This window comes from Plectrocnemia conspersa, unplaced genomic scaffold (genome assembly GCF_051122295.1).
Source record: "Plectrocnemia conspersa isolate PC_06_02 unplaced genomic scaffold, ASM5112229v1 ptg000012l, whole genome shotgun sequence".
Lineage (NCBI taxonomy): Eukaryota > Metazoa > Arthropoda > Insecta > Trichoptera > Polycentropodidae > Plectrocnemia > Plectrocnemia conspersa.
Window position 1 is genome coordinate 428,549 of NW_028277176.1, and position 27,158 is coordinate 455,706.

The window sequence follows — 27,158 nt, forward strand, 5'->3', positions numbered from 1 at the left end:
TATTCATTATATCTGATTGACTCATTCAGTTGATACAGATTTACCCCGTTGTAACGCATTGGGCTTACGTCTATCAGGCTACAACGGAAGATTTAATAAATAAATAAAAATAAAATATCATTGGTTTATCGTCAATAAAAAGTTGATACCTTATTAACTCTTAGGCAAATGGCAAAAAAGATTTTTCATAAGGTGCTTAAATTTATTTTGCCATTGACAAATACTGAGCTAACAAAAAGAGCTGTCTATTTTGAAAGCAGTTCCAGATATATTAATACAAAATACAAGGTACTGGTTCATAAAAAAATTCTTGTTTACAAATGTGTAAAATACAATTGTTTTATTTTAATTTAATCTAAGTTTAAGGATAATACATTTTTAGGTAATAAAGCTATACGTAATTAAAAATACTAGGTCAGTAAAAATGTATTTAAAATACAAAGTTAACTTGAAATTTAACCGTAACAAATATTCAACGCGATCTTTTTGTTGTTGTGAGGCACATTTTTATAAAATCAGAGTTAACTGTTGTATGATATAATTTTACATCTGGAACTACTTTCAGAAGAGAAAGCTCTTTCTGAAAGCTCCGTATTTGTTAATGGCAACATAAATTTAAGCGCCTTATGAAAAAGCTGCTCATTTTTTTGCTGTCTGCCTAAGAGTTAATAAGATATTAACTCGATTTTTTTAAATGCGTTTATTTCAGTAATATAAATAATTTTACAAACATACTAATTATATGTAAAAAAACCAGTAACATATTTACAATTTGTTATTATCTATAATTTGATAAAAAAAAATAATATATATAAAATAAAACGTTTGTAGTTATAATTTAAGGCAAAAAAATAAAAATAAATGCGAGCGAAAAAAAATATTACAGGAAACAAAAAAAATTGAGTACATTTTATTGAAGACCTAAAACCACTGATATGTTGTCTTTAGCCTTAAAGCAATATGTGCTTTGACATTTTATGCTTGTATTTAAATTTAGGGTTGTTTTTATCGTAGTCACCAAATATACGAGATTAGTGTGTTTCGCAAAATATTTTTTATAATATTTTCTGGTGTAAAAATAAGTGTTCTTTAATTGTAGGTATTTGAAAGCAAATATGCATTTTTTAAGATATGTATAAAAATGAATAATATAGACGATAGACGAGTGGTATATGTCTCCGACTATTGACCTGAAAGACCTGGGTTCAAATTCAATACGGACCTTAGTGTTTTTAAATTTCTGTCGTGTCATGATTATTATATAATTATAATTCCGATCGATCATCACAGATTAGGCTTACCTAGATTTTCCTAATCTCACGTATGAATATCGTGATAATTAATTAAAATTGAGTTGGGTCGTACATATCGGGTATTGAAAATTCTAAAATAAAGAGCTATTTTCAGCTTATAGAGAATATCTTGTGTTAAAATAAAAAATAAATATAAAATTTTCTTCTAGAAATTGCATATTGCAATAAAATATTATTATCTGTTATTGTTTTTTTAATAATTTTTGTTTTTAAATAATAAAATTAATATATTTTTCCATCCCTTTTTATTATTGATCTTAAAATAATAAAAAAAAAAGTAATGCATATTATATCTTTGCTCTTCACTCTTTTAATGCCAAATACTGTTTGGCTTCCGATTATTTTACTCGTTTGTTAGATTTAAGTCCCTCTCGTACCTAACGGCACTTCTAGTTCATCAGCATCCAATTTTCTCAGCACCCTATCACTGATATACAAAATGAATAAACCGACGAAATACCGGTATTCCAGTCAACTTTTTAATACCGAAATATCAGTATTGATTTAATGAAAATTCCGCTAATAGTATTGTTTTAATATCCTATAACTCTAAATATAAATAATTAATCGACATTCTTTGTCAGTCTATTTATTTCCATTTTATCGAATTATATAATATATCAAATATAATGCACGATCTCAGTTGAATCGGTTGAATACTTGTAGCTTAATAACTTAAATGTAACAGGAAAGTGTGATTCTTGCTAAGAAAATCCATGATAAGTAATTCTATAAATATTCCACGGAGCGGTAAGCAAGATTTCCGCATCCCTGGCTCGACTTTAGGGGCGGTTTCCGGTGCCCACCCCGACGATAACCGTTGTATTTGCTCGTCAAACAAAACCCATTTCTCTCATCACCATTAAAAATACAATTTCAAAAAGGTTTGTTTTGGACCGGAACGTCTATGAGTGAGTATATATTCTCAATCAGATGATCAAACACAGGTTGGGGTGTAATTTTGGATTGTCATTCGTAAATTTCATTATAAACGTAATCAAAGAGTTCACTCTATGGCGATGAAACGTATTTATTTATACTGTAATTATAATGATAACTATTCAGTCAGTTGAGTGTTAATTATACAGTCAGGAGTGGCGGATTAACCCATAAACGCATGGCGACCTCAAAAATAATTTATTTATAACTCAAATATTTTCAAAATTTTAAAATAAATTTGGGGTTTTAAAATAAATTTTAAAACATCGCAGTGGGAACGCTCGTTACCGAGCGTTCCCACTGCGACGGCACCGACACAATTTTATTGCTTTTGACGTGAATTTTTGACTTCTGAGAAGTGATAATTGTTTTTGCGCCCTCCTATTGACCAAAATTCGGTTTGAATATACATCGACTAATACTTAAAATAAAAATAGAAAATCGCGCCATCACAATCTTATGCTCTATTTGCGTTAACACAGTCAGTTAGAAAGCTATATATTTCATCATTATTCATAGCTTAGAAAGAGACGGCAATTTTGGGTTCACACCCCTATTATTAGCTCTAAAGCATACGTTCGATATACTTATTATTACTACGGCTTATTTTTTGAACATATTTTTTATAAATTTGTATTTTTTCTGTAAGTATATCGAACGTATATCCGTATCGTGTGCTTTAAAACTAATTGTATGGGCCTAAACCCATTTATCTATTATAAATAATTATGAAACGGATAGCTCTCGAACTGAATGTGGTAACGCAAATAGTGTATAGATATACAATACTCGTATAAATGGATGTTTAGGCAAAGGTTTCAGCTAACATTTGAAGCTATGAGCTTGTTAAAAATGATTGTTTTACCATTAGTAATATGTTAGATAATAATATAAAAATTGTTATAGATAACTCTATTATAGAAATTATTGATAATATATAAATATTTAGGAGTAATTGTAAATGAAAAAATAAATTTTAATGAATATTGTAATTATTTATTAAAAATAGTAGCAAAATAGGTATATTCAATATACACACTATAAAATATAAATAATTAAAAAATCAGGCGAATAATTCGATTGAGAACCATATTCTTGTCTTAGCTTTTTATTTAACATAGGGTTGACAATTTTATCAAATAAATAATATCAAAAAAAGAGTATCGCTCCACTACGTTTTGCCGCTTCGACGACCGAAAATGATTTTAAAATTCAGCTCAAAACACGTGATATTTTAAAATCTGACGTTTGGGTGATATTTTTGCGAAAGGACACGTCACCGGCAGACGTTTCGTCGGCAAGAAAGAATAAGTTAATCTTTCATTCTTGCGCAGAAATTCGATGCACACGCGTCTCGACGAGAAAACTCCATCGGCATTCACGTCATATGCACGCGACTGCGCCACTCTTCGGCGTACGCCTTCAGCATAATATCTCACAATTTCATTAGGAGAATTTTCCACTCATATCTGAAAAGTCGAATCGCCTCCGCCCTAATCCCCCCACTGCCGAATCGTTCGTCATTCGCCGATCGACCCCATATAGTTTTTTTCAATCATCCCGTTTATGCCCCGACAAAGAACCTTTTGCGAGGGATCGAAGCGGAGAAATAAAGGTACTCCCTACACATACCTACGCTTATGTTGGAAATTGTTACAAGCCAAGAAGTGCACGCGCTTCTGCAGCGGACGCCGATCGATCAATTCGAGCGAATTAGTGATCGCCTAATGCGCTTTTAATTAAAACGCCGCTTTTGCATTATATCCAGTCATGGCGTGGCGACTGTTTAAGCCATTAAAACGGCGATGTAGTTAAAATAATAAAATAATTACATGGTAGGGGTGCGAATGATATGAATCGCTTCGTAAGATTAATGTTCTTATAGAACATTTTTTTATTTATAACGGAGTTATGATTTGTTGTCGAGAGCAAGTTGTACGAGAGCGATTCGAATGATAATCTAAGAGAGGATGTTCCGAAACCCAAAGCTGTAAATTCTCGCTTATAGAAATATTTACCACAGCACCCTTCAGTAATTTGAGGAAATGCTTGGCAGCGTATAACTTTCTACGAGATCATAGAGAATCATAACCCAAAGTTTTAACTCCCCGTTTCAAGATTATTACAGACTGAATGTAATAATCATCGCGAATCACTGATCCTCATATTAAATCTAAGCATCCTAGAACACTCAACTGACTGTCAGTAGTGGATTTGAATTAGGAGGCTATAGGCGCAACTCTTTTTCGAATGATAAAAAAGCGCCATAATTTTTATTTTGATATTTTTATAATACCTATAAAAAAATGTCTCTATTTGTAATTTCTTCTAATCATTAATACCTCGTTATTCTCGGGTTTCAATTACAGCATTAATTATTTATTTAACAAAAATACAGGAAATAACAATAAACAATAAAAGCAAAAAAAAAATTTTTCGCTTTAACCACTTTTGTGCATTAAGCGTGTTCACCACTTGCATTGCAAATGGGTTTAGTCAAAAAGATTCAAAATCGTTTCTACATTCAGAAATGTAGACTGCAAATCTGAAATTAAAATTCTATATATCTCAACAAGATTCGCATTGTTTTTACCTTTTACAAATGCAATATAATGAACAACTTTATCTTTAAAATATCTAATATCAATGTCTTTTTCATATTTTGTAGCTACTTTATCCACCCATGCATTTAAAACAATGACACTGATTTTAAAATTAAAAATCCTTAAAAACATCATTGTATATGACACTTCTCTTAGATATTCATATAAACGTTTATTAAGAAATTTTGCTTAGCAGAAAAACATATTTCATTTTGTACTGTTTATATTATAAAACTATCAAAAAAGTTATTTAAAACTCTATTTTTCAGTTTATAATGTGTATATTTTGTAATCAGTTTGCAATAAATTTAAATTCATCTATAAATCAATCAGCAAGACATTTGTGTAATTGAAAATAAATGTATACATACAAAAATATATCTCCGGTAAATTTACCGCCAGCAATTCCCCGCTGAAAATTGATTGCTAGCATATTTTATCTAGATCAGCAGTCGGCAAACTATTTTAAACGACAAAAATATAGTGCTTACCCCTTAATATAAATATACATTTGTAAATAATAAAATTTAACTTAAATAATTGCACCGTAGTTTTTTTTGCTGTGCTTACGAAAATGTTATTGGCTCCAAGTATCGACTTGCGTGCCCTCTGTGGTACGCGTAGACCACTGCTCTAGATTACGAAAAGAAGGCGGTGTCAACAAACCGTCAATGCTTGGTGATTTTTAGCTGCGAGCTTTAGTATGCCCTCAGAATTGCGATCGCGTCCCTTATTCTTCCCCGTTGAGGCCAGAACATCAGCGCTTAAGAGTGCTCCTCTTGCACAAGCCATCCAGCTAGATCAAAATTCAAGCAGGAATGATTTAATAGTCACTTTTAAAAAGTTTTCAATACTTTATAGATGATCGGATTCTTTATGCAAAGTAGTGGCGATTCATATTTTCCAAAAAAAAAATAAGATATATCTACGTATTTGTATTTTGTTGCTTTTTTGATCGACGTAGTGTGTATTATTGAATATATTTATTTTACTATTTTTTAATATTAGCTCTAAATCACACGATACGGATATACGTTCGACATACTTATCACTATCCCAGATTAATTTTTGAATAAATTTATAAAAAAAAATTATAAATATGTGGAAAAATAAAAAATTAAAAAATGTAAATCCAAACTTGCCACCTCTTTCTAAATTATGAATAATGATGAAATATATAGCTCCCTAACTGACTGTGTTAACCCAAATATAGTATACGATTGTGATGGCGCGACTTTATATTTTTATTTCAAGTATTGGTCGATGTATATTCAAACCGAATTTTGGTCAATAGGAGGGCGCAAAAACAATTATCACTTCTCAGAAGTCAAAAATTCACGTCAAAAGCAATAAAATTGTGTCGGCGCCGTCGCAGTGGGAACGCTCGGTAACGAGCGTTCCCACTGTGACGGCGACGGCACGATTTTATTGCTTTTGACGTGGATTTTTGACTTCTGAGAAGTGATAATTGTTTTTTGCGCTCTTCTATTGGGCAAAATTCGGTTTATATGTTCCTCAATAAATTTGTAATATTATTATGAAAGTCGTAGTATGAACGCCAAATTACCGAACGTTCCCACTGCGACGGCGACGGCACGATTTAAATGCTTTTGACGTGTCTTTCTGAGAAATTGTTTTTTGCGTCCTCTTATTAGTCAAAATTTAGTTTTTATATGATTTTTTAAGTCGTAATAATGTTATTAAAAGTCTTAATATAAATACTAGATAACCGGGCGTTTTTACTGCGACTGCGACGGCACGATTGTATTGCTTTTGACATAGATTTTACAGGGACACTCTTGAATTCGAAATAATAAAATAAATTACTACTGACTGTAGAATTTGTGCCCCGTGAATAAAATTGTAATTACGTTTTTGCCTCTACCAGATTTGTATTGTGAAATTCTAGGAAAACAGCTGCTTCCACTTCAATCAATTAGCACGATAAACCAATAGAAGAACCAGCAGATTTTATTTATTTCGAAGTGGATTTTTAACTTCTGAGAAGGGATAATTGTTTTTTGCGCTCATCTATTGGTCAAAATTCGTTTTAGATATTCTTGATTTGCTTCTCACGTAATATTGTCTATTTAACATCCATGTCAAAATAGAATCTATTCTAAACAGAGAACCCTTTGAATATGGATAAAAATATGCATGTCATTTAACTAAATGCTATGAATCCTAATGAAATATAAATATTAACCCACTACATTTGGGATACCTGATATTTATTGCTCTGCAATTAATGGTACTTATACTTGCTGGAATATTGCAACTGGTAACACATTTAGGTTAAGAAGAGTCTATAGCAGTATTGTCATAAAAAATAATCTACAATTATTTCGTTAGATTGAAGTAATAAGTGATTCATAGAAAAAAAAAAAATTTGTTCAAAAAATAAACTGTAGGAATTATAAGTATATCAAACGTATAATTGTATCGTGTGCTACAACTCTTCCTAAATTATGAATAATGATCGAACTGACTGTGTTAACGCAAATAGAGTGTAGTTTTATTTTTAAATTGTCAGCATTTGCAACGGTTTTTATAACAATTTATATTATTTTAGTATAGTATTTAATTGAGTTGCTTTTAAATAAACGTATGGACTAAATTGACGTATAATTAATTTAAATAATTATAAAATATAATCATTTACTTTCGAAAGCTACTAGTACATGAATAATTTATTTTAAAATCCCACTTGATCTCTGTCTCATCATTAGACATCATCAACTCCCAGTCGATCTCTCTTCCGCGGAATGAATGGGGTACATAATTCTAAACATAGACACCCCACGCAATTTGGTGACTTTTTATACATGAGGGTGCTTAGACAGCCGAACGACGGGATCAGGCCCGCACTCAAATAAATCGAGCTCATTTCAGACGGTGGAGAATGTCTGGATTTTCGCTCAGGTATTGAAACTGCATTCGGCAACAGTACAAACTCCACCCCATCCTTTTCCCTCGACTCTCTGGCAAACGTCACTACCAATCGCTGCACTCTGTTTATGCTATACAATATAAGTTTACAGCCCGGTACAACGGCAGCGAGAAACAAAGGGTGTGTTTGGATAATTTACACTATACTCATATTTACTTCTCTACCGTCGTATAAGCAAATAAAAAAAGATAACTTCACTGACTTTACGTGCATCGAGCTGGAAAATAGTCTATGTACTTCACTTCAATGCTAGACATTTTAGGTTAGATTAATGTTCATTAGTGTATTAGATATTTAAAAAAAATCTATAATCTAACCTATGTCATACAGCATTTCATTCTTGGCACTTCGCTCATAACAATAGACTTCGCTCACACGAGCGATTTATGCGGAATTTCAACTTTAAACTTCTCTATCGAGTTTAATAACATACATATTCTCAGGCTATTAACATTTTTTTTAAAAACTTGATCCGCTTATAAAAATATAAAAATTTACCAGTGCTTCAATTGTGCTTTTCAAGGCAAAGTCGTAGCGCAGGCGTCGAATCTTCTCCGTCAAATTCCCACATCGATATATTGTTACAATAGAAACAAAGTTCATTTCGCGCTTCTTCGAACAAATTAATTTGAAGCTAATCAAAATCTGATTTGCGCTAATGTTTTATCCGAGGCGTTTGCAAATTTGATTAATCTAGGGTTTCGCGACTCTTGGCTTTCCGGGAGAGCGAGGAAATTAATACGCTCAAGAGCGACGTTCCCCAAATATTACTCCCATACTCGAACATATGTACACCCATAAACTAAAAAACAACAAAAGGGGAGCAAACGGCTTCGGGCGCACCTATCACTTTTATATTTGGGGTGTCGAGAAATAGGAAAGTTATCTCAGATTCGGAACGGAGACAAGGTTTCAATACACCTTTTGCATTATGGAGAGAGTCCGTTCGAGAAGAAATTCGTTTCGATTCTGAGTCTCTCTTAAATATTTTTAATTTAGATTTGAGCCCCGCGTCGTAAATATAAATACAACTTAAGACGGGGTTTTAATTTATATTTCATAGGTTTTTCGTAGAAAATGCCTAATTGAAAAGTGTCGTATTATGTGTTTCAATTTCATCAAAAACCGTACTAACTTCAGAGGTTAATAGTTGTGTTTTTGATTAATGAAATTGGAGTTAGCTATATTTTGTATTACTTTAATTGAAATTTATTTATTTTATTGCTTATATTATATATAATATACATTCATTAGCAATTTAAAGCAGCGCTTTTAGAAGTACAGTGAATAATTGTTTGATTAATTCAAGAGCTCTCGAATGATAAATGCCTTTAGGATTTATGATTGGATACAATTTAAACGGGCTCGATTTAATCTCAACCGCATGATTTTATTGCTTTTATTGCTAATTTATAAGACGATTGCAATTAAAGTGTCCTAGAAAGTCGCGATCGCGTCCCTTGTTCTTGTCTGTTGAGCGTTGCACGAACCATCTAGTTCAGCAAGATCAACATTCGAGCAGTCACATCGCCAAAGTTTTCATTACGTTAAATCAATTATTGTCGATTCACATTTTGTTCGAAGCTTTAGTTCGTATTTTTTAGATAAGATTCAGAGAAAATAATTTAGGTATATCTACGGATCGTATCCGTATTTATATTTTATGTCCTTTTTGCTCAACGTATTTTTTCAAATCGCTTAAGCGCTTTGTTGATAATCCATCGATGCTTGGCAATAATGTTGTGTTCGAGCAAGGGTAAAGATTTAGAATTTTCATTCGGTTAGGTTTGGGTTTGAATAGAAAATGGACGTTTCGCAACTGTCAAATAGAGTTTCATAGACATTTAAGAGCAGCATAAAATTCCACTAGCGCATATTAGTGAAATTATAGTTATGCTAGTAAAAATATATATGTACTAGTGAGAATGTATTTGCGCTTCACTAGTGAAAATATATATGTAAATTGATTAGTATGTAAATATACATATGAAAAACTTGTAATTATAAAATTTTACTAGAATCTGCCAGATAAATTATATTTTCACTGGTAAAAATATATATCTATCAGTGAAAATATATTTCAATATAATTTTACTGAAATGACATATTTTAAAAAAATATTTCGCTTAAGAAAAAAACGATAATTTCTGATTTAAAATCAGGGACGTCATTTTAGTTTTTTTTTAAGACGGAGAGAGAGGGGGAAAGTTGGCTAGTTAGTGGTCGTTTTTTTAATATTTCGATTGTTTAAGATTCATAGTATTTTACTAAATGACATGCATTTTTCTGACTAGCTGACAATATCATTAAATTTAATACCGTTGCAGCACTTAAAACCCAACATCCACCAAGTTAAAGCAGAGATACCGCTCGAAAGAATTGGCTGCTGCAATAGATCTAGAAGCGGTCGTTAAATTGATATTATTTTTTTATAACTCAAAACTCGATTTAAATATATTTCGACCTATATTATTTTATCACTCTCTAGACTCTAAAGCTCGCAGACGAAAGTCGCCGAGCAATAACGGGTTGTTGACACCGCCCCTCAGTAACTTAAGAAGTGATTCAATAACTAGATGCTACGCTGAGAATGAATCTTAACGCTCTTAGCAAAAATACTTCCAAAAATATGAGCCGTACTCCTTGTAGATATTTATTTAATAATTTTTTTTTAATTCTCTCCAACATGGAGCATATTCAATGACGCTACGAACAAGCGTATCGTACAAGACGCCAATCACCAATATATTATTGAAGTGACACGCGCTCCGCATAACGAAGTCGAACATCTTCGACGCCTTATCGCAAATTTTGGCAATGTGCATTTAAAATCTTCATCTGCAAGTAATCAACGGAATTATTTTTGTTAAAATAATAATAATAGTGCTTTTTTTAGCTGTTTTATACCAAAATAAAATATGTTTATCTACAAAAATTTGGCCTTTAATGAAAACAATTTATTTATTACAATATATTAAAATAGTTTAATATTTTTTCAAAGCTTAATTAAAACTAAATGAAATATTATTTTATATATATTTATAAAAAGTGTTTTTAATAATATTTATAAATTGTAAATAAAAATATGAAATGATATTTCACACGCGTTTGTGTCCACACGATTGCCCGCTACCGTTGCAGATTATTATTTGGAAAGTTGCACATATATCGGAACTAGTCTGAAAGCATAAAATATATTTTATTTTCAATATATGCAGTTCGTTTCGAAATGGCAATTTGAAGCTGTAGTAGGGTGTTGCAGTCTAGGCGTTATCGACGCATGACTGAATTCACGTTCGCTTTGTGTACACACGCGACGAATCGTACCTGGGTACGATTCCGAATTATATCTATTGTATCGGACAAAAATACAAATCGAGCGGGGAAGAAGAAGAAGCAGACGCGTCGTTAGGAAAAGTCGAAGCTAATATTGTTTGGGTCCGTTTTTCTAGCGAGAGGAGAATTTTTCCGAGGCACGTTCCGACATATTTGCATAATCCCTCGTCGATCTCTTTTTCATGAACTCGCCAACGCGTGCCGTACGTGCGAAAGTCTATTCCCGATACAAAGCTATAACTATCGCAAGATTGCGAAAGTATTATTTATTTACGAGGTACCGCCGAATCCCTAGTTTTGAGCCAAGCCGCGTGATCGTGAATTTAGACGGCGTAGTCGCGGTCTTCCGAGCATCTTAAAAAATCAGTAATCATATAGTAGCTTACTCACTTTGAGCTACAACATACATCGATAATATGCCACAACTTTTACTGTATTATATTGTTGATTGTATTTTATTTAAATTAATTCAACAATTAATTCACTGCAAATAAAATAAAGCAAACCGCAAACATCCAAAAACAGACGTTATCCTTTAATACATAAAGCTAATTTAATTATACACCTAACATTGCTTATCGATTTTAATTACAAATTCTTAATTAGTTAATTCGAAGGTATCGTGTTCCATTTCCAGAGAGGAATAACATATTATCTATATATGCCTATATGCTTATGTATGTATTAGATAAGCTCGCTACATTACTTTTTCATTAAAAAACAATTTAAAAACAAAATAAATATTTATATATTGTTTTTATTTTTACATACACAATGCTTTTATATGGTTTAATTTTTTCAAGCTGAATGTAATATGTACTATAGTTGAACTTTGATTTATGAGCAAAATCCTTTCCGGAAAACAATCGTTTATCAAAGCAAATTTCCCCATTATAAATAATGGAAACTCAAGTTGATTCGTTCCAAAACTTAAACATATTACCGATTTATTATTTAATCTATAATGTCTGTACTAGAGTCTCCAATTACTCGAACCATCAACTACTCGAGTATCGAATATTAAAATTTTAAAATACTCGAGTACTCGAGTACTTTCGAGTATTTACCAAATGTACAAAAATAGCTATTATTCAAATTCGTGCACATATAAATAAATAAATAAAATACTTAGTATGTTAATTTTTACAATTATTTTAACTTCACGAACATACTTTTTAAAAACAATAATGCAAAAAGTGTCTCGAATTTAATATTACTGCTAACCTTTGGTTTTATTATTCCCGTTATGGAAAAAACCCTTTCAGTTGCTGTTGATGTTGGTCTTATTGTCATTAACGCGTTGGATAAGGATTCTAATTTATATCTGTTCGCTTTTTATAGATATAAAATTTTTTGAACTCTCTTTTTATGTTCTCTTCTTTCATTCCCTTCTCTGCTTTTCTCTTATTTCCTTCGACTATTGACAAAATAGCATTTTGTAATTCTTCTTGAATATATTTTTTTTCTTAACAATATACAATCTTCTAATCCTTCTGATTAATGCGAAAAATTTAAATCTATATCCTTCGAAGATGTATTTGGGTGAATCCCTTTCACTCTAGAGCTAAACGGTTCGCAAAGAACTGACTTTACTTTAAATGCCTTTAAAACACACAATTGTTTTGATTTATATTTTAAGCTGAGGGATCAGTATAAACAATTTACAACACTTTACGCTACAACTGCATAGTCATAAAACCTAAAATTTTTTTTGTTGATATTTCATATTGTTCATTGCCATAAATTAGATAAGTCGGGACTGTCAAACAGAAAACACAAAAGAAATTTCTCCGTCGTACCCACTAACATAGCCGACGACCGGAACTATGGAACTATGAAAAAATTATACCTGATAGTAACCGCTCTAACTCGAGACTTCGGGCATAAACGCCAAATAAAAGCAAGGCATTAACCTTTACCGGACCGAGTTAAAGTTATTTTTGTTTCTGAAATATTTCAAAATTTTTTAATTTCGAGTATTAATCGAGTAATTTTCAAAATACTCGGTTATTAAGTACTTGAAAAATAGACAAAAATACTCGAGTATCGAGTACTCGATTACTCGAATTGGAGACTCTAGTCTGTACTACACTCTCTGGAAGCTGGCTAAGATTGGCCAAGAACATATATAGTGGGTTACTTCGGTCGAGTTCGGTTCTGCCTGCTCTGTCCGAGGTTACCGAGAACGGGACTTGGCCAGCTTCGAGCGCTTCCGAACACTGTCGGCAAATTTTCCAAGTCAAAGCGACCAAAGTCGGAGCTGCTCTTTCGAGCGCGAGCGGTGAGATACTTCCCCTTTCGCTCTCTCGCGTGTTAAGTGACGAGAGTGAGAGAGATACTGGTATGGTGCTTCGCAAACTGAGATAGAACGAGTAACTCGGTTCAATTTCAGTATGCGAGTAGGCGTCCTATGGTCAACACGCTGACGAGCGCAGCATCGTTGTCACCTGGTCAAGTTATAATACCACGTGCTTATCGGGGACTTCAATAGACTCTTACTGACATATTTAAATATTTTAGGGCACCAAAATATTTTGGATAGTTTATTCTTCTACCAGATATCGTGATTATATTTTTTTTCATATAAAATTAAATAATTAAAAAATAATTAGTGGTACTTGATTTTGTTAAGAAAAATCCTATGTATTTTCCTAGATCGGTTTATATAAATGTCACACCATAATGAATTCATATTTAGAATCGATGGCGACAAATTCTAGGACAGTCACTCATGTGATGTTCATATTCTGAAGTATCATTTTTATGGCGTTTTACAAAAGCCTACAAAGATTTTGCGTAAATTGAATATTTAGGACCGAAAAGTTTTCATTGATATTGTATTGATGAGTGCCCATACAAACTTTTATAATTATCGGTAGCGTAATTTTAATAATATGACAATTTAAAAATTGCGATTATTTGGCACTCTTTTCGATCGCGCGCGAATATGCCGGATGTACGTGACAGCAGCCGCCGTCCGAAAGTCATGCACGCCGCGAATTTCGCGGGCATATGAAATCTGCGACAGTGGAGCGCTTACTCGAAGTCGTAGATCTCAGCTGACTTTAGTTGTAGCTTCGGTTCGGACAACTTCCAGAGAGTGTAGTGGAAGCATAAAGCTTGCAGGAAAGATTCAACTGTATGCTGATGATACGGTGCTAATATATAACTGACACATCTAAAGAAACAGGCAGAGTTATTTGATCCATATTAAGCAAATTAATGAAAAAAGACTAACGCTATGATATTAAATGATAATTTTGTAATCAAAATCACCGTAAATATTTTTTTAATTACAAAAAGTAATAAAATAAAATACTTAGATCTAATTTTAGATCTGTTTTCAAAATATATTATCGTATAAAACTAGACTAACCATTTATTATTAATATATTTATAGTCATCTAACATATGTGTCTCGTGTTTGTGGATTTATAATTAAATTTATTTATTTTAAAAATTAAATTACCTCGTAACTATGGAAACTAACTAACATAGTACGTTTTAAAAATATTTATTCAATATTATTTTGTTTTGAGCGGACTTGCCTCACTTTCAAAATCATTGAGCAAAATAAATTACTAGTAAAAAATTACACTGTTATTTATTGATATTATGGAATGATTAAAAACAGAAATTTTAAGATAATTTATAATGAAAATTAGCTCCAACTTTTTTTTTTATTAAAATGTACTTGCCCCTCTTTCAAGATCAACGGCTCATATGTTCAACAATCACTCTTCTCATCTTTCAGATTGTTATCAAATATCAAATTAGATCTGACTTATTATTAGTTTTTAATGTCGGATTTAACTTGCGAAAGGCACAGTATGAATATAATAGAGAAAAAGCGTTTAAGTCGATGGGAAAATCAGTCAGACAAAGTACACTTGAAGGTTGAAACTTCGGCATTTTGGGCACTTTCGGTTGAAATGCGACCAATCTCGCGAGAGTCTTGAGACGGACCCTTCGGCGAAGACTTGTTGCAAGGCATTTCAATATGCGCAAACAAAGAATGTTCCCCCCGCGAACACGTGTCGAAAATCTCGCAGCGAAAACATCAAACGCATTCCCGCGAATATGCGGGGAAAAGTTTCGCGAGGGCCGGAAAAACAACAGAAGAGAGAGAGAGAGAGTGGAAAAAGTGGTGCGATAATCGGGAAAGCGGTGTTAATTTTGCCATTTGCATAAATAAATTATTCATTGCCTCGGCGAATCGATAAGGTCTTCGACAGGTATTTGCGGCGAAACGTTTGCAATTACGCGATCGCTATCAATTACCGCCTTTCTGCTGTTATTTTCTCTCAGCACGTTTCGTTCAGACTGAGACAAAGCTTTATTGGGTGTACGCCGAGACCGAATCTGACGAGCTCTCTATTTTATCGGCTAATCGCTCTCTATTGGGTTACGTATCGCAATAACATCTAATAAAAAAGGGTACATTTCATATTTTCGGTATATGCGACTGGAATATAAATTAATATATTTCTCATTTTTTTATTTATAATAATATCAGTCTTTGTGTCGAGAACTTGTACACCTTTTTAACATATTTTCACGATAAAATATTCACTTATTTTATTAATATTATTTAATAATAATATTACCCGTCATCTATCGTACGATACCTACCGAACGACGACGATAGGTGGTACGCAACATAACATTTTTTCATCTATGACGTTTATTACATTGTCTGGTATTTGCAAACATTACTTTAACCTTAATTTGTGATCATTGAAACTCTTATTAAATATTTTCTCAGTAAGTTTTTAACGAATCTATAATGTAAAATAACTTAAATAAAATAAAACTCACATTTTTTAAATAATATTCTAACCACAAAGATTTTGTGCTATTTTTAACGATAACTGAATGCAATAAGAGCAGTACGTATTGCGTTACTATCTTTCCAACTGAGCCGATGCTTCTTTTCGACAGCCAATGATTCTTCTTTCACTGAGAACAAACTTTTTAGAAAATAATTTGCCACTCAACGACTTACTAAATCAAGTTTTATCTTCCCAATAACACTCCATTACTCTAGCCCAGGGATCGGCAAACTATTAGTCCAAAAGAGCTAAATATTACAACCTACAAGTTTAAAAAAATTCAAGAGCCATAAATATATATTATTATTTTTAAAACTAATATGGGCAATAAACTTGCATTTATTTTGCATGAATTCATAAACAACATAAATTTTCATTTCATTGCAATTATTTTTAGTTGATTTTGGTGAATCATTAAAGATTTTGTAGGGTTTGGGAACTATAGGAGTGATTGACCTCGTGGCCAATAATCTAGATAGAATTTTTATTACAATATTTACTTATGTGCGACGTAAGATTATTGACGAGACGTTTTCTCCAAGCGGTGGTGAAGCTGGCGCAGGGATGATGTCGGTGGACGATCCTCAGAGTTCTTGCAGTTGTTGACTGCAAACTGTTATTTGTTCGGTCGGTCAATTTTTTTCAACAGTGGCTCTAAACATTTTTTTTATAATAACAACTATTGAATAATTATTTAATTCACATTAAAAAAATTACGTTATAGTTTGATTATGTATTATAAATATTTGGGATAAAACCTTATTTATCATATGATAAAAAAAATAATTTATTAAAAATATATCGTATTATAAATTTTGTACTATATTATTTTAGCGTAATATCGTTTTTTAGAATAAATCTAAACAAGATATATCAAAAGCGATTTTTTGTACCTTCAAAACCCAACTAAAAATATAATAATATTACATTATGTAACACTTGATGTTTGTATTAATAATATAAAAATAATACATACATAAAAAATGTAAACTATTAATATTACGTGAATATAAATTGACAGTACCAATATTGAATATCAGTCGAGAAGCAGGCACAGGACCCCCCGCGAGCGCACCTCTCGTCTCGGCTAACGAGTTGGGCCTAAATCTAATCTCGCGATCCTTTGATAATCCGGGATCAAAGGCAGAAAAACTCATATTTTCTTTTCGGCTTGTTGCAGATCACGTGAGGGAGTTTTCCTGCGGCCTCATGTACTACAGGACGTTTTTGATGGACGCCAAAAGGGAATCGCTCTACGTCGGTGCGATGTGAGTATACACAACAATTAGGACTAACGCTCTAATAACGACCCTAACCCCTATACTCTCTTTCGCAACAGGGACAGGGTATATCGACTCAATCTGGCCAACGTCAGTCAGTCCACGTGCGACGTAAGTGCCGCTGATATATAGGCGTAGTAAAAAAGCAATATAATCGCCGCTACTGGTATATTACAACCCCATATGACTTTGTTCCAGAAGGATGCGCTGATTTTGGAGCCGAGCAACGTAGCACAGTGTGTATCTAAAGGAAAATCGGAGGTGAGCTATTACTTTTTAATAACGCTGTTCTACTTGAGTTATCGATGCTTGAATATTTTTTTATAGATTCTAAACTGATTCAAGTTTCACTTACTTTCATTTCCATTATCCATTGTATGGTAGCGTTTTCCATTAATACTTATATCCGTATTGGCAATCTATTGCAGTAAAATTCTCCTTAGAACGAGTAATAAAAATATGTTTTGCAGACAGATATGGTTTATGAAGTTTATTTTGTAATTTCAGTACTTCGACTGCCGCAACCACGTGAGGGTAATCCAGGCGATGGGAGACGGATCCAGGCTGTACATTTGCGGGACGAACGCGCATAGTCCCAAGGACTGGGTCGTATACGTGAGTGCTCCCGTCTCTCTATTAGTAAACGCACACATACACGGACGCGTATTTTTCACTCCTAACGCTTCTCGCTCCGATGCATCCAATAATATTTTTATGGGCGAAACGTGCGCGAAATATTCTTCGGTCGGGATTTTTCCTCCCGCACTCCTTATTGCCGCTAACTTATGCTCCTTCGCCTCTCCCCTTAACCTTCGGCGCGATTGAAAATTAAATATTGGGGGACGAATGTTTTCGTTTTTCTTCATCACAATCGATAAAGCTCTGTTACGATTGTGCGAGAGACGAGTCTCTTCTCTGCTAATATATTTCAAAGTGGCCTTCTTTGTGTTACAATCTGCATCAAAATTTTGAAGAAATGAAAGACAGCGTACTCTTAACCCTTCGAGCGGCATGGCCGTACTGGTACGGCTACGCAACTCCCTGCATTTCAACACACTGCGTTTGTAGTTTTATTATTGTTTATAGACAACATAAGTTTTAAATAAATATAATTAATTTTTAGTAGAGAAAAAAATACGTAAAATATTCACATTATTGCGAAAAATATTCTATAAATAAAATATATATATATATAATAATTTCGTAGATACATAATTAATTATAGAAAATAAAATCAGTAGTTTTCAAAATTTATTTTGCAGAAAAATATTTTTTTTTCAGTTTATTTTATTTTTTATATAATGACTTATACTTATTTAAAGTTGAATTTTGGTGACAGTATAGAATTCTTAAGCATCCTGTATATGTTAGTTAGCAAAATCCAATGGGTCAATTTTTTGCAAAATGGCGACAAGTATAAAAACTTAAACACTCGTAACTCAGCAGGTTTACATTTTAACGAAAAGATCGCTAAATATGAAACGTTTAAAAGTCTAAATTTCATCTAAATAAAATATAAAAAAAATAGTTTTTTGCTTCAAAACAAGCGATGTTTCAGTTCGATCGGACCCCCATACGAGCCATTCTGAGACTTTCAGAAGAGTTAACGCTCTTAACTGCTTGGTTTAAAAGATTAAAAATTAAATTTTTAGTATTGTATAGAACTACCGTGCACCCCCTATACGTTTTGTATGAAAAAAAATATATTTTTTTTTTCAAAATGGCAGCCAATGTAAAAATTTAAAGTGTCATAACTTTGTAAAATAAAATCATATTGAAAAATGTCGCATACAAAAAGTGTTTAAAAGCTTAATTTGCATTTAAAAACAATTTTTAATTATTTTTTTATTAATAAAAAACGAGTCTTACGGTAAATTGATCGGGCCCTCGTACGAGCTTTTATGCGACTTGGCATATAGTTAACGCTAGTATTTGGTTCCTTTTAAAGATATAGACTTGAATTTTTGATACGAAATAGAGCTTTCGAATGTACTTACGATACCGTTTAAAAAAATAAAAAATAAAAAAAAAAGTTGTTTTTTTCCAAAACACGTTTAGTGTTATGAGTCGATCGACCCACCATACGTACGCTTATAAGACTTGCAATATAGTTAAGGTCAGTGTGAGCTTATTTATACATATTTAAATTGCAATTTTTGTGACAGTATAGAATTCTTAAGCACCCTGTGTATGTTTGTTAGCAAAATCCAATGTGTCAATTTTTAGTAGGTTTAAATTTCAGCAAAAAAATCGCAATACATAAAACGTTTAGAAGCCTAAACTTCATCTAAATAAAATATAAAAAAAATAGTTTTTTGCTTCAAAACAAGCGATGTATCAGTTCGATCGGACCTACATATGAGCCATTTTGAGACTTGCAGAAGAGCTAACGCTCTTAATTGCTTAGTTTTGAAGTAGAAGTGCGTTCATCTTTCTAAAATAGAGTCACACGTCGAGATTTCTTTACTAGAACATTTGAATAACGTTGATGACACCGCACTGAATAATTTAGCATATAACCCTTTCACCGCGGCTGATATTTTTGCACACCATAAATTATTTAAATATTATTTTAATAAAAATAGTCTTTTTTAACCTTAAATTATCAAGCAAGGCCAAAGGATCACAACACTTTCAGGTGCCCAATGTATACTGGCGATTTTATAGGTGTCATCCGCGGTAATTGCGCTTAGTTTTCCAAATAATATTTAAAATAATAAAATTACTCAACAGTTTCAAACTACTTTTGATATGATCAAAATTTACTGCTGAGTATTACGCCCAACGAGAGTACACCGTCTTTTACTTTTCCGAAACTCACTCTTAACTTCTACGCATTGAACTTGACGCGGGGCTCGCTTAATAAAATTATTTTTAGTCGAACGGGCTACACGGCGAAGCGCGTAAAGGGTCGTTTCCCAAAAACCAAAAAGCGAAATTTGAATGTCGGTTTAATTTGGAAGCTTTCGGGTCAGTTTTGGCGTCCGGCCGACCGCGAAAAGAGAAAAAGTCGGTCGAGTGCATTTTTCCGTTTCGATTGGCCAGATTTCAGCGCTGAAGTACGCACAGAGAGAGATAAGCTCGATTCCCTTCCGAGCAATTAAACGAGACGAGGCAGATAAAGGCTTTTGGCGCCTGTTGCGATAATGCGGCCAAATTGCCGGTAAGTGAATTTTCCTCGCCATTAGCCGCCGACTTGTTTGCCTTTAATCTCCATGCGCTCATAAAAATGTCGCATGCGAGTTACTACTATCGCATGCTTCGCTATACGCTCTTGCCAATTCCAAAACACGTGTTTACCATAGATAAACACTACGCGCGTGCCGATTTAATTTAATCGCAAAGTGATGGTGAATTTCAATAATGATTTCTCAAAAATAATTCAGACATATTGCGGGATTTTTACGTGTTTTTTCTCAGTTTTTAACTATCTACTTACTTTTTCCAATGAAGGCATACCTTCATAAGTCAACATTTTAACACAATTATTGACTTTTCATACTTCAGCAAATATGTTATTTTTAACATCAAACATATAGTCAAATTCACCACGAATTATTTTTTTCTTTATCAATTGCATCGCATTGTGCCAGTAGCAGCAATTTTTCTATCCCTTAATATTTTCATAAACTCAAAACTGCTAAAAAAGTTATCGAAATAGAAAGAACGATTGGATGGATAATCGATTTTATAAATATTTTGTAGTCCCATCTCTCGGTAATCTTCCTGTATTGCAGCAATCTCCAGTTACGCCATAACACATTGCCCATTGCTTGAATCCAAAACGTATTGGTTTTCCTTTTACAAATTGTTTGAGATAATGATGGCCATAATACCGAATCATTTCTTCATCGATACTAATATTTTTTTGTTATTTTTTTCAAGTAATGGAGCGATTTTAAAAATCGTCTGTAGATTGTCAATTGACTAATTCGGCACTGTCATTGAAATGTAAATTTCTTTTTATCTCCAAATATCTTTATCGTCGCACCAGTAAATTTGCTCCTGGGGCAGAGTAATAAAACCGCTAAAACTTTTTTAAAAAGTCCTGCGAAAAATTGAAACCATGATTGTTTCTTTATGAAGCATACAAAATACTTTGTCTTGTCAAATAATATCTCAAATACTTCCACAGGAGATTCTCCCTGTAGAAAATGTACCATATTTTTTTATATCTGGTCTTATAATAAATCAGAATATGTATCAAATATTTCACACAGCATCAGCCATGATCTCCAAATGATAACAGGCGTACAGTACTTGGCCATTTTATAATACAGTTGTTGCGACCTCTCCCCTTTGGAGATGGCCGTCTTTTCTTCTCGAAGTACCACCGTCTCTCGACGGAATTAAACGTCTCGAACTATTGAAATGCTTTATTATCAGAGTTTACATCCTCAGAATCCTTGTTGACGCAGGACCACACGCCGTGACAGCCGAAGAGCCTTCAAGTAATTTTCACACAGAAAAACCCACGCACGGCCATAACACACTTTTATTCGACCATGCATAAATATATGTAAAAATTGTCGGAACAACAGTACCTGGCCATTTTATTAGACCCTAACAAAATTTTGGATTTTTTCTTTAATTAGTCTATGTCTTATATTTTTTTTTTCAAAAAGTTGTTGTTTGCTTTTCTTATTATTTTTAATAGCATTATTTATCGACACAAAAATAGTTTAGTGGTGAGAAATAATAAAATGTATTTTAAAATTAAAAAAAAAGCGGTCCACAATGCAGTTCGAGGCTATATTTATAAAATTTGATATGTCCTCCTTTTGCTTTAATAATTGCCTGAATTCCTCTAGGCACGCTTTTTATACATTTTTAATTGTTTCTTGAAGGTTCAGATTATGATTCCATTCATAAATCACCTTCTCAATTAGCTTCCTTTTTGTAGAAATTGCAATTTCCGTCTTCAAAATCTCCCAAACATTCTCCATGTGGTTTATTTTAGGCGAGTTTTTGGTGTTCTTATTCTGCAGAAAAGCGGTGATGCTCTTAGCTTTATGAAAAGGAGCACCATCGTGCATGAATATCTAAACCATTCTTCGAGTTGTGGTATAAGGCGTGTATTCAATACTTTTTTGTATCGGTCTTGACGCATCGTCTTCTCAACTATGTAAAAACGGCCTGTTCCTTTCTCAGAAATTACTGAGCAAATTATGATTGAAGGTGGATGCTTAACAGTAAACAAATACATTCTGGAATGTGTTTAGCAATTTTTTTTTCTGCATCCACTTCTCAGATGAGCGCGGCTCATCTGAGAAGCACACCTTCAAATAAAAAATACACTTTATTTTATTCGTAACATACTAAGTTGGCATCAAAACAGCACTATTACCTTTTTCACCTCAACAGTGAAATTCTTGATGTTTCTTAAGCATTGTCGAAGTTTTGATTTTCGGTCCGGCTTACTGGCGACCAACCCTAGTTCTACCAATCGACGCCTCACAGTTTTATCGGTTATATTTTAGTCACTAAACGAACTGGTAATTTTCGTCAGTTAGTCTGTCAGTCCTAGGGGTTGTAATGTGGCGCCTTCCACAAGAACCCTTTTTTCTTGGATCTAAAGTGACCCCACTATTGCACGGCGTAATTTACAAAGTCGCGCCGCTGCAATCAAATTATGCAAATGCCCGAGCAAAGAACATAATTGTTTTGCACTTTTCGCAAGTTTGACAAGCTCGCCACGCCGGGCGGATTTAAGACGGGACGAGACTCGATTACCTCGAAAGTTCCGAGAAAACGGCCATTCAAAGTATGATGAAAACTATTTCCCTCTCCGAAACGACTACGCCTTGTATTTGCTTTGCATAAATCATGCTCGCTAGACGCTCGCATCCCCGGCAATAAAGATAAGGCATGCGCGCGCGTTCCTCTTCCTTCCGACCCTCCCTCCCAGGTAGCGCAGGTGATATGATAGAATTCGTCGGCGAGACCGTTTTTCGCACCCCATAATGGCGCACAATCGCCCATAACTGCCTATCGACGTTTACAGTCGAACTTGACGCACCTACCCCGGCACCAGTACGTACCGGGAATCGGGATGGGCATCGCCAAGTGCCCGTACGACCCGGCGGACAACTCGACGGCCGTGTGGATCGAGAGGGGGAATCCCGGGAATCTTCCGGCGCTGTACTCGGGGACCAACGCCGAGTTCACCAAGGCCGACACGGTCATCTTCAGGACCGACCTGCACAACTTGACCACCGGCAGGAAGGAGTTCGCCTTCAAGAGGACGCTCAAGTACGACTCCAAGTGGCTAGACAGTGAGTACATTTTTATATCACAATTTGACAACCGTGACCTTTTACAACATACACAAAGTCAGTTCAAACATAGATGCGCATATTTGTTATTGAATAGCTCGTTAAGAAGCCAGATAAATTTTAGAGATAGTATTTTGGATGTTAGTATGATCGAGCATCGGCCCTCACCCACCGGCCCATTAGCGACCCGCTCGATAACTGCAGCTGGGTTTTTGTCTAGCGCTGTACTGTTTTAGATAAAACTCAGATAGTTCAGTCCTTTCTGACCACGAAGTGTTTTTCTCGACTTTACGCTTCTACGTTATATTATATTGTGTAATTATCTGATAATACTTGATCTATATTAAGTAATACTTTAACTCTAAAATTTTAAATATTTTGTTTTGTGATTTTACTGTGATCATTATAAAATATATGACATAGAAGATACATTGCTAGAAAAAACGTTTGAATATCTTCTTTCCTAACCTCCTAGCGAAGATGAAGAAGACATTCATGATCACAGTGATTATGAATATGTTTTCGAATCAGACTATGTGTAAAAGATATCCCTGAAACGACATTAGATTGGTCAGAATATGACCCTCAAAACAAAATTTATGAAGTACGAAAAAGTAATCTAAAATTACATCGGAAGGATCGGGTGCTGAAAAAGTCAAAAGGCGGTAGTATTTCATTAAATGACGAGCATTTTTCTGACCGAATTCAAGAAGGGAAAAATGCTCCTCCTTCCCCCCCCCCCCCCTAAATGACGTCCCTGTGTTCTAAAAGCTCTAGTTGCGTACGCAAAGCGCAAGATTTAATAATATTTTAGTAATTTTCTAGTCTTACACAAATATATATATATAATATATGGTATGCTAGTTAACTTTAGTTTCAATGATAAGTTTTGATTTAGGTTAGATTGTATTTACGGTGATTTGATTAGTTTATATTAGATTTAATTTACTTTCAATTGCCGTTTATTAAGTCATACGTGCTGAACATTAGATTGTGCCGAACTAGCGGTTACTTTGTGTTTAATTTAGAACAGAAATGTTTTCCCACAATAAGTTTCCTATTTGTTCGAATAACTTGAATTAAGAATATTGATATTTGGAATACTCGGACATTGTCCAATAATAATCTCACGGTTGAATATAATGATGATTAATTAAAATCGAGCTAGGTAATACATATTAGACTTATGAACGATCCTACCATTATTTTATATTTATTTATATCAATTTTTTAACTCTATAATTGCCATCTTCAAGCGTAGAAGTCTTCTATATATGTTTATTATTTTTTTATTTCTTAAAATTATTAACACATTTTTATTTAAAAGTTGAGTTCACACTCAAATGTTTTATATCATAACTATTGTATTATATAAAAAAGTAAAATCTAATATGAATTAAAATTGTAGTTTTGTGTAACGTTGCACCAATTCATATATTAATGTAATTTATAATGATATTTCTAATACTCAAGATTGATTTGAATTATTATTGCGTACGAGTTCTTTAATTACACCACGCTAATTAAATTAAATGTATGCTAAATTATTAATTAGGTTCGGTTTTTAGGCTTTCGAGACGATTATCTAGTCGTGGAACGCTTTAACGTCATGTTGTAATCTTTGGAATTAATTAATTCGACGTATTAATATTTAATTAATAAATATTTCAGTACGAGCGTCGCACCGGCATAATACGACCTGCGCCAGACACGTGTCTTTCCAATTATATTAACCCCCCTGTTAATTCTCGAGCGTGCGTCGTTTCTTCGCTCTCGTACCTTTAGAATTATCAAACGATATCCCTATAGTATAGTGCACTGTTTGATTGCTTTTTATTTTTATCGTACATGCCGTAAATTATACTGACCGGTGACTGACTCCACTCGGATATCGAAACTTTCGATACTTCACAATAATATAAGTTCAATATAATGTAAAATAAATATAAAACATTTGTGGGGGCCGATTTATTTAGTTGGGCACAAGTTTGGCAACACTGACGTGGCGGCGGACAAAGCAACACATTATTTTGGCGCACATGACAGCCAATTAAGCCTCGTCCGCCATAATTCGTAGCAATAAAATATTACTGCAGTGGCATAATCTATGTCTAATTGCTACCTGTTTCCATTTGGTGCCAAACATTTTTAGATGCATTTTTATTATTGATATAGATTATGTACATTACGAGGGTAGATCAATAAGTCCTAGAAAATTCTAAGAAATAGAAATAAGTTTGTTTCTAAAAAGTAACATCTGTCAATAGACTGCTGTCAATAGACATTTCCATTGCGTCCTTTCATTTTTACAATCGATTGAAGCAAGCAACCATTGTTATTTTCAAACAATGGAAAAAAGCGGGTTTTTTAATGTGGTGATTAAACACTTTTATTTGAAAGGCAAAACACCGAAATAAATCAAAGCCGAGTTGGATGAATTTGATTCGTGGCATATCTGCACCAGCGTTTAAAACTGTTTATAATTGGGTGAAAGAGTTTAAACGTGGTCGTATAATGTACAAGTGATGAACATCGTTCGGGACGTCCCCTTGAGGTGACTACGCCAGAAATGATCGACAAAATTTACTCTATGATCTTGAGTGATCGACGAGTCAAAGTGCGCGAACTTGTTAAGCCCACAAGTATGACATTCTTCATGAAAAATTGGGTATAAAAAAATATCAGCAAGATGGGTGCCGCGTTTGCTCACAGTGCAGAATAAACTCAATCGTGTGTTCAGTGCTATTGCTGGTTTGGCGCTTTTCCATGGCAATCTAAACGAGTTTCTGAACCGATACAGAACCGTTGATGAAACATGGATCCACCACTAAAGTCCAAAGAAAAAAACGCACTCGACATAGTGGGTTTCTGGAAACGATTCGGCTCCAAAGAAGGCAAAAACGGTGAAATCGGTCGGCACAAGATATGACTTGTAAAAAACATTTTATTATAAAACAAGATCGTGATGACAAAAATAATAATAGAATGAGCTTTCATGAAGATATAGATACAATCTGAGACGAGTATCGTAAAACATTGTCTCCGAGCGAGCAGGTAGCGAAACCACGTTTGTCAAGTGAATACAATCCCAAACAAAAGCACCTGATAGGAGACATGACAATAAAACATAAAATATAAATTTCATTATCAAATGCAATTACCGCTTATACTGGATTAAATATGACAAAACAATATGCACTCTTATCATTTCATCTTATATTTTTTTATCTTTGTAAATAGTAGTAAAGGTTAAATATTAATGGGAAGAAGTTTCATAAAATATAATGTTTGTAAATAAATTCATATTCCTTTTAAAAAATCGCTAATCTCTATTTATTTTCATTCCTCAGAGCCGAACTTCGTGGGGTCGTTCGACGTCGGAGAGCATGTGCTGTTCTTCTTCCGCGAGACTGCTGTCGAGTACATCAACTGCGGCAAGGCTGTCTACTCGCGAGTGGCCAGGGTATGCAAGAAGGACACCGGTGGCAAGAACATCCTCAGCCAGAACTGGGCCACGTACCTCAAAGCGAGGCTCAACTGCAGCATTCCCGGGGAATTTCCCTTCTACTTCAACGAAATACGTAAGTTTTCCCGGCTATTTCCCGCGGGAGCGCTCCCCCAGGATCCGGG

The 27,158-nt window shown here is 33.7% G+C and overlaps 1 protein-coding gene across 4 annotated transcripts in view; it reads left to right on the forward strand.

Moving 5' to 3' along the window:
* Window positions 1–27,158, forward strand: part of Sema2a (Semaphorin 2a) — a 175,773-nt gene that overhangs the window by 114,225 nt on the left and 34,390 nt on the right. For all 4 annotated transcript variants that reach the window (XM_088199387.1, XM_088199384.1, XM_088199385.1 and 1 more), the window contains exons 3-8: window positions 17,154–17,241; window positions 17,313–17,364; window positions 17,455–17,514; window positions 17,761–17,868; window positions 23,258–23,528; window positions 26,879–27,109. In XM_088199387.1, the coding sequence (XP_088055513.1) occupies window positions 17,154–17,241; window positions 17,313–17,364; window positions 17,455–17,514; window positions 17,761–17,868; window positions 23,258–23,528; window positions 26,879–27,109 (810 nt within the window). The remainder of the gene's footprint in view (window positions 1–17,153; window positions 17,242–17,312; window positions 17,365–17,454; window positions 17,515–17,760; window positions 17,869–23,257; window positions 23,529–26,878; window positions 27,110–27,158) is intronic.